This window comes from Phaethon lepturus, unplaced genomic scaffold, assembly GCF_000687285.1.
Source record: "Phaethon lepturus isolate BGI_N335 unplaced genomic scaffold, ASM68728v1 scaffold48863, whole genome shotgun sequence".
In the NCBI taxonomy this organism is placed as follows: domain Eukaryota; kingdom Metazoa; phylum Chordata; class Aves; order Phaethontiformes; family Phaethontidae; genus Phaethon; species Phaethon lepturus.
This window is the reverse complement of record NW_010530717.1, coordinates 1-8,676: the sequence shown is the minus strand read 5'-3', so window position 1 is coordinate 8,676 and position 8,676 is coordinate 1. Positions and strand designations below refer to the sequence as shown.

At 55.3% G+C, this 8,676-nt stretch overlaps 1 protein-coding gene across 1 annotated transcript; it reads right to left on the bottom strand.

Moving 5' to 3' along the window:
* Positions 1 to 1,378: 1,378 nt before the first annotated feature.
* Positions 1,379 to 8,606, bottom strand: LOC104618682 (zinc finger protein 692-like). The gene is made up of 12 exons (XM_010284334.1): positions 8,419 to 8,606; positions 8,287 to 8,318; positions 8,006 to 8,007; positions 7,489 to 7,891; positions 6,757 to 6,805; positions 6,422 to 6,559; positions 5,925 to 6,053; positions 3,457 to 3,519; positions 3,087 to 3,165; positions 2,534 to 2,648; positions 2,144 to 2,243; positions 1,379 to 1,700 (listed from the first exon to the last, which is right to left on the bottom strand). The coding sequence occupies exons 1-12, from the start codon at positions 8,604 to 8,606 to the stop codon at positions 1,379 to 1,381; spliced, it is 1,620 nt and encodes a 539-aa protein (XP_010282636.1).
* Between the last annotated feature and the right edge of the window lie 70 nt (positions 8,607 to 8,676).

Here is an 8,676-nt window from a genome sequence, read left to right as displayed (position 1 = left end):
TGGGGGGGGGGGGGTGGGCGGAAGCCCCTCTGTGAGGGGATACAGTCCTCCTGCAGGCAAGCACCAGCCATGTGTGCGTGGGGAAGGAGTGGGTGGATGAGGGGTGCTTGTGTTGTGCTGAGGGGGGGAAATTGGGGTGCCCGTTCCCCGCCCCAGCCCAGGAAATCCCAATTTCTGCTCCGAGAAGGAAAAGGCTGAGCAGCAGGCAAGCAGCTGCCCCTGAAACGGGGTGTCACATCTCTGCACCGACACCGACCCTGCTCTTCACCCCTGGTCTGGGAGCTCTCTCGGATGTCTCGCAGCCCCGTTGTTGGGTCAATTCCTTCGTTATTTTTTCTAACAGGCAGTGGCGCAGCTTGGATACGGGGCTGCACTCCGGCTCGCGCCCCTCGGCAGCTGGGATTTACTTCTCGGTGCAGCCAAAAAGTACGTGGATGCTTAGAATCGCAGGGGGAAAACCCACCTCTAACACCCACCTTCTCCCTTAAAATGGGCTTCCCCCCCCAACATGTAATTCCTACAGCCAGCCCCGTTTCAGGTCCCCGATTCCCACGGGTGCTCCCGTGAGCGCCGTCCTCCCTGCGGCCCCTTTATCTGCGTCAAAGCACCTTCTAGCCTACGCTTGCAGGGTTGTTTTTGAATCCTGTTGAGCTGGCACCCTTCAAGGCTGCGTACGTCTTACAATCCTTCCCAAAAAGGCTCGATGAAAGGCAAGTGGGACTTGGGGAACCATCGCTGGATCAAATAACGCCCGTTTCAAAGCCCAAAACTGATAGATCCCTGTTGACTTCTCGACCTAAATCACCTTTTTTTAAAATTGTGCTAAACACAGACAAACTTTGGGTGTCACGGCAGGCTCCACGGGCTGAAATCTCACTTTCTACCTCTGTTTTTCATAGAAAATCGGCGCCCAGGCAGAGAGGTGGCCGGTGCGAGCAGGGAAACCCGCTTTTACACAAAATAAGTCTTTATTGAGGATCCTGCCGACGGCTTTGGCAACCTCGCGCACCCTCCTCGCGGCAAGGGAGTTGGGCAAGAGGGTCTCTGCTGTGGCAAGGCAGCTGCCAGCTCGGGGGAAGCCCTGGTTTTGGTGGAGAAGCTGGCATTTCCCCCAGGAAGCGCCGGTCCTTGTATTTTTGGCACACGGACATGCTGCTGGCACGCGCCGCGGGGTCCAGCATCATTTCACCTTGCCCCATCGGTCCTTCCATCCTGCTCTCTGGACCCTCCTGCGGCCAAGAACTGGGGGATGAGTCCTGCTATGAACCAACGCCGTCCATCACCCGGCCTCGGGGCGTGCCCAGATCCTGCCTGATGCCCCCCAGATACTCATCCGTGGCTGCAATGGGAGGAGGGGTCTTCTCCAGTTCGCCACCGCTCACCAGGGTGTCCCCAAGCCCCGGCGTCTCCAAGGGCTCCGCGGCCGTGCCTCCGGGTGCCTCCGGGTGCTCCGGCCCTGCCCGCGTCCCTGCGCTGAAGTTCGGCGGCGGGGATGGCACCGTCGGCCGCTGGCCCCCCTCGGGCGTCCCCCGGGCACTTCGGGGTGACTTTTGCTTTTGTGAGCCGTGACGTTGTCTTTCTTCTCAAACTTCTTGCCGCAGATGTCGCAGGAGAACTGGTAGAAGGAGTCGGCGTCGTGTTTCTTCATGTGCCAGTTCAGGGAGGCTTTCTGGCGGCAGGTGAAGCCGCAGATCTCGCACCTGGGAGAAAACACAACGGGATTCAAGGTAAAAGAATTAAAAAAAGGTATTACGGGAGATTACAGCACGGGGAGAACTGGCCCTGCCTCATGATGCTGCAATTTCACGTGGGCTTAGCAAAGCTGCGTGAGCTCCGTGTGGCTTCAGCACACCCTCCAGGCAAGGAAATGTATTGCCCTCGTTAAGTCCCAGCTTATTAAGCTTCTCCAAATCAAGCCTGCGCCTCGAAGCCGAGCCTGAAGCTGCTGGATCAGAGCGCAGCCAGCCCTGGGGGCAGAAACCTTTCGGCAAAGCAAAAATACGTCTGTCCTCTGTCTATCCACGGCGAGGAACTTGGCTCTTCCCACCCACGCAAGAAGCTAAATTAGGGTTGAAACGCGATGGGGAGAAACCCCGATGCGAAGCAGAGAGTCAGCGGTCGTGCTGATGGGACTGGTACTTACTGCAGGGGTTTCTCCCCTGTGTGGATGCGCCTGTGGATGATCAAGTTGCTGCTGGTACGAAAAGAACGGGCGCAGAACTCGCAGATATAGTCCCGTTTGTCTGTGGGGCAGAAGAAGAAAGGATTAGGGGCTGATCCAGCCTAGAAGAGCAGTCAAGGGGCTTTCAGGATGCATTTTGGGAGGCAGAAATGGAGATGATGAATGAGAGATTCATGGGAGCAGAAAGCAAACGGGCGCGGTAACATCTACCAGGGATGCAAGTGCGAATGGTGAGGACGTGGGTATGGTCAGCTGTAGCCCAGCAGAGGTGGAACTAGCGCAGGAGAGGAGGTATAGGGAGGTATATATCCATATAGAGGGTATGTGCCTGCACCGAGGCGGCCGACTCACCGCTGTGCAGTTTCTCGTGCTCCTTGAGGTGCTTCTTGAAGTTGAAGGACTTGCCGCAGCTGGGCTCCGAGCAGGTGAAGGTCTTCTGGTGGACGTGCTGGTACTTCTTGTGGTGCTGCCGTTTTGGGGAGAAAAAGGGGGAGTAAGAAGAGAGGAGGTCAGCGCTGCGTAGCTGCACTTGGAGGAAGCCCAAGGGCACCTTCCAGTGACAACCTCCCCCTGTGAAACACACTCCCTGAAGCGCGTGGTGGACTTCAAGTGACCTCAGGCACGCCAGGCTGCTGAACACATGGGACCAAGAAGTCCCCCATCTAGTACCCAGCTTCAGAAAGCCACGGATGATTCAGGTTGCCCAATTCCAGCTCTAGGACAACAGCCAAGATACCCAAAACAGAGCCTGGGCGCGCAAAACCTGACCCATCTGGTGGATCACCAAAGCTCCTGGTGGCCCCAGAAGAGACTGGGAGTGGGAGGGATGCTCGTGCCCAGCTCAGCTGCGTCTCCCGGAGCGTGAGAGGTGGATTTAAGCGCAACGGCTGCCCCAAGCCCTCACGTTCAGGTACTGGCGGTTGGAGAAGATCTTGCCGCAGCCTTCGAAGTCGCACAGGAGGATCTCGCGCTTCGCCGCCTTCCTGCAGGAGAGAGGGTGGAAAACCATCGTCGGTGAGGATGAGCAGGGAGGAGAGCCAAAAAAACCTGTGGCTTTTGGATTTGGCATTCCACTAGGTTCTCCTCACCCATCTTACCTCTTACCCACCCATGAAAAGCTTAATTTAAGCAAATAAAGCCCTTCAGGAGGCTCCTACAGAGCAAGCGTTGCTTGCCACGGGTGTCCCACCACAGAAGGGCTGAGATGCACCTTGTCTTCCCGAGGGGCTGGGAAATGCCGCGGCAGTTTCCCCTTCCCCACCGGCCCCAGGTACCTGATCCTCTTCGGGCCGATCTGGGCCACGTCCTCGTCGCACGGCCGCGCTCGCCTCTTGCAGCTGCAATGGGAAAGAAGTGTCTTGAGTGAAGCTCTTGTCCCCAAGCACAGAGCCAAGAAGTTGTGGTCGTCCAACCTCGCAGCTGCTGGGTTTCCAAGCAAACCCTACGTTAAAACCAACCTCCGGGTGACCATTTCTCTTTGATTTCTTCCATTTTGGATATTCAATATTTCTCCCCCTTGGAGCAGGAAACGATGTTAACAAATGCACCTTTCAAACATTATGAAGAGGAATATATTCTTTATTACTTGTTACAAAAAGTCTTTCACATGCTTTTGGATATGTCCCAGGACATTTAAGACTGCTGTCAATCTCAGGCGGGCCTCGTTTGATCTATAATTTATTCGCAGCTCCGTGGAAACCGCAGCTATTTCTGGCTTACAGCCTGAAATTAAAGAAAGATGCGTTAAAAAAAACAGGCATGCTTTTGCGGGGAGGAGAAATAAAGAGATTGTTAAGAGACAACAATGCCAGACCACATCCTCAGCACTGAATAAAAATAAGGGCTGGGCATCTTTGTCCACAATCTCTTCAAAGTGTTTTATCAGCTCATGATGGCGTTACCTTTGAGAAGCGAGAAGAGGATGAACACAACGAAGCCTACAGGCGCTCTCTTCTGCTCGTAAAATAGTCTTTTATCTCCAGCCTTCCAGCTGCTTCGACAAAAGAGAGGGGCAAAAAGTTAATCGAACACTTGGAAATATGATCTCTGTAACCAAAAGCTGAGCCTTAAAGAGGGGAGCACCAACTTAAAGTTTAGGCAGGGCTTTGGAGAGGGGGTTAAAAGCTCCAGGCCCGCACTGGTTGCTCAGAGAAGTCAACGGCTGCTTTCATCAGCTACTTCAATGGTCCTTAGGTGCATCTTTAGGCACCAACGTACTTTTGGAGGTCCAAACACCAGGATTATGAACAGACAGCGTGCAGGACCCAAAAATGCCAGAGGGATGTGAAAAAATCTCTCTTTTAATTCACTTTTTACCTTAGCAAGGACTACGTAGACCTAACCCAAATGTTTCCACCCTCAAGTTGAATTTGAGAGCCTGGTGTCCCCCCGTGCTACGTGACCAGCGGTGGGCAGGGAGAGGAGAAAAGCAAATACCAGATTTACCGTCACATTTTCCTTTGCCGGGACTGGGTTTCCAGGAGGGCATTCGCTCTTCCAGCGAGGTGCAACGCAGTTTCAAAGCTGCAAGGAGACAGGAAGGGTGTTTAGCGCCGAAAGGAAGCAGCAATACCACGTCGAAGTGAAAAAGCAAATTAATAAAAACCTTAACGGAGCAGCATGATACTTACATGAGGAGTTTTGGGGCACGCGTTTTGCTGCCAGTCCCGTCTTTCATAGGACACACGAAGGCAAGATGCGTTACAAGGTGGTGTTACGTGGTCGCTCCGGCTAACTCCAATGAAAAAGGGGCTTTTAACGCCCTCGTCGTATTAAAAGTGTAAAAAAAATCCAGCAAGGTGACATCTCCTTGTGTGTCAGACCCAAGAGGCAACACATGGACCATCCTCCTCGTTCAGCATCGAGACCAACTGGTATTTAATACTCTTGCGTAAAGACCCAGCAAATAATCGCGCGATGAGTTGAGCTTATTTAGAACAGAAAAGTGAACTTTGAGCCCAGGTGGCTGGGAAGGAGAGGTTAAAACCTAACCCTCAGCAAATTCAATAATCGTGGTTGTTACCAAGCTCTCCCTTGACCAACACTTGGGATTGGCAACGCTGCCGTCGCTACCCACCTCTAACCATGGGCTTGAGCTGCTGGGCAATACAGATGGGCCGTATAGAGCTGCTCTGGCTGCTGGAGAAGCCCCATATCTATAGGTGGAGACAGGAGTCTCTGTGCTTATGCAGGGGGTGGAACATACAGATTTTTTTGCTGCTGCAAACCTCCAGGCTGCTTGGAGGCTTTATGTATGTGAAAGAAGGGCTTCAACACCCACCACGGTGGTGGTTTAAGGGGCCTTCGACCCCTGCCCAAGCAGCATGTCCTTGCTCCCTGGCCACCCGAGCGTGGGGACCAGCTCCATGAGAGACACAGCAGATGAAATGATGACTTGTTGAGTCCCACCAGAGGGAGATCCATGTGCCAGACCGTCCCCCTTTGCAAGCTCCAACACCCAACAACGAGGCCTGGCAACGCAGCTCTGCCCTGAGGATGGCGGCATCGTGGGAAGGATTAAAAGCCCTCGGGGACACGTGGCTCCTGTCCTGCCCAGAGCTCAGGACTTGGACGTCATTTATTGTTGGGTTGGATGGTTTCCGTCTGGTTTCTCAGCACGGAAAGCAGCAGCATCTCCAACATGCCCCATGGTTCAGCAGCCATGGAGAGATGGATGCTCCAAGGCAGGGACCTTGATGCCCGTCCCCAGCGTCACCACACCGACACAGCCAGCGTGACTCACCTGACTCGTCCACTCTTCTCCTCCGATGGGCTGGAGCTGGTCAGGCTTGGCTCATTTGGGGGTGGTTCCTCCTTTACGGGTTTCTTACGGGCTTTGGTCTGGCTTTGTCGTCGCTGCGGCTCGGAGTCACTGGGAGAGAAGACAGACATGGGATAGGCAAGATGGTTTAGATGGTTGGGTGTGGTAGGACATGGTTGGATGCGGTTGGACATGGAGGGACATGGCAAAGACTCTCACCCAGGCAGAGCTACAGTGAAAGAAGGTGCCTCCCCAAAAGGCTGCGCCCTTTTGAGCCCAGGAGCACCTTATTTAAGTGACAGAAGGACCCCATCTCTGCTGGGGTCAGCTTAACAAGACAAGAGGGTGGCAGAGATGCAAGGTCTGAAACCCTCCCAATGCAACACCCGTCTGGACTGGTGTGACTGGGAGCCTGTGAAGTGGCTCTCACGTGGTCCCAGTCCACGGGCTCCTTCCCAGCAGCTCTAAGCACTCTTCACCTGTCCAGAGATGGGTGGTAGTTCTCATCACGCACATCATCGGTGTAGGTGAGGTCATCGTCCTCAACAAAGTCCTCCTCCTCCTCTTCTTCTTGGGGTTCAACCCCCTGCTCTGCTTTCTCCTCCGGGATAGACACGCTGCAGGAACACAACGGTCAAAGTCAACTCTACCACAACAGGTTTTGTCATGGAAGGTCTTCATTAAAACATTGGCTGCTGGGAAGGAGTTCTCCTTGGAGAACTTAAGGGATGAGATGGATGGGTCCACACTTGACCTTCAGCTCTGGAGAGCCCAGTTACACACGGGGGGAAGACTCATGCATGCCACCACTCACCTCCTGTGTTCTTTTGCCATGGTCCCTATCTCTGTTGGCACTTGGGGAGCTGCAAGGAGATGACAGGAGTTACAGTAAGCTGAAGCAGGGCCGGTTGAGCTGGGATGTTAGGACAGGCAGAGGAGGGAGGAGGAGGATCGGGAATGGATGTGGCAGCAGGGTTGGGAAGCCTGCACGGTTGGGAAAGACCTGCATGGCGCCGTCTCGCTGACTAGAAGAAATGAGGGCCAAGTTACTCCAAAATACTCTACTGGAAGAAGCTCAACCTCTTCTCAAGGGGCTATTACAGGAAAAAAAAAGATTTTTCTCCACTGTTTTCAGTCTGGAGAAATGACAAGAGCTGTGGCTCTTGGAAACTGCTGAGAGCTGCATCTGCGTGGGCTCAGCAAGGTCTTTGCTCAACACCTGTAATGAACCTGAGGTCCCCCAGGTCTGCTTTTCCAGGGGAAGGAAAGGACGGAGAAGATACGGGCTTGCTTTGTGGTAGGAACAAGCTCGATGGGAGAGTCCTCTACCTGTTCTTCCAGCAAAGGCCCAGAGGTTAGTTCTACGTGATGGTGCTGTCAAATCGGGAGCAAGAGGGAGGCGACAGGGTTGGGGCAACATCTGATCCCAGTGGGAAGGTGGTCGATGTGCCCCTGGGACTGGGAGAAGGGCTGAAGATGGGGAATCAAGAAGCCAAAGGGCAAATGAGGATGGAGAAGGGGACACAGAGGAGCTCACCTGCGTTGCCACCATCACCATCATTGCTGCCAGCTCCCGGCTCTTTCCTCCGGTCCCCATCACCGACGGGTGACCGAGCTGCTCCCTCCGGTTCAGCTTCGCCCTTTGCGGAGCCGGATTCGGCGGCCAGTCCCACTCGCCGGAGCGAGCGCCGGCGGCCAGTGGCCGGTGGGGAGCTGCACCCCGAGTCCCCCGGTTGTTCCTCTCCGTGGTGGCTGGTTATGGGGGTACGGTCCCCCTCCGCCCCAGGGACACCCCAGGAGAAGCTGTGCCCAGCCACGCACTCCCACACCAGCTGGGATGTGCTGCCCGGAGCCGGGGGCTTCACGTCGGGGACGAAACCGCACTCTTGGCCATGACCATGGGACAGGACGACCAGGCGCTGCAGGGCGTCGGCATGGAGAAGGTTGGGCTCCGGCTCACCTGGTGAAGGCACAAAACCCAGACAAATTGGTGAAAACCGGCTCCAAACTTTGGCTTTTCAGCTGTTCTCCACCGTGTAAAACCAGCGTAGGGCAGGTGGGACGTCTGCAAGGGTCTCCCTCCACCTTCTCCACCATCTCATGCAGGCTCTGATCAGCTTCCCTTCTTTAGCAAGCCCTAAAATTTCAAATAACCCCCCCAAAAAAAGAGCTGGGGATGCCAACAGCCCCAGCGCAGCCAAAACAAGGGAGCGAATCGCCTCCTGCTCGGGGGGTGAGCACCCCCAGGTGCGCCATGCACCGGGAACCTTCTCTCTCTACCATAAACCTCTTTTGGACCCAAAATAATCGATGCCGCCGTGGATTTGGAGTCGGAGGCACCCACCTGGGCTCCAGACGCAGCCATGGGAGCTGTACCTGTGGTGGGAAGAGGGAGACTGAGCGTAAACCTTTCTTTTCCCCATCCCAAGGGGCTTTTAAGGGTTTTTTGAGGGTTTTGCAACCCCTCCCCGCTGACCTGTCGAGGAGGAACTGGGCTAACTGGGAATGCAGAGCGAAGCCGAGCTGCTCCTTGAGGCGACACCAGCGTTCCAGGTGCCCCCCGATGCGGATGCGGCACTTGCTGCGACGAGCGTCCAGCTCCCGGCGCTTCTGCCGTCGGATGCAATCGGGAGCCCGTTGGCGGCCCGGGCGGCCCGGCTCCATGGGGGGGGTCTGGAGGGAGGCCACGGGGATGGTCGGGGGGTGGGACGCTGGGACATGGCGGGGGGGATAC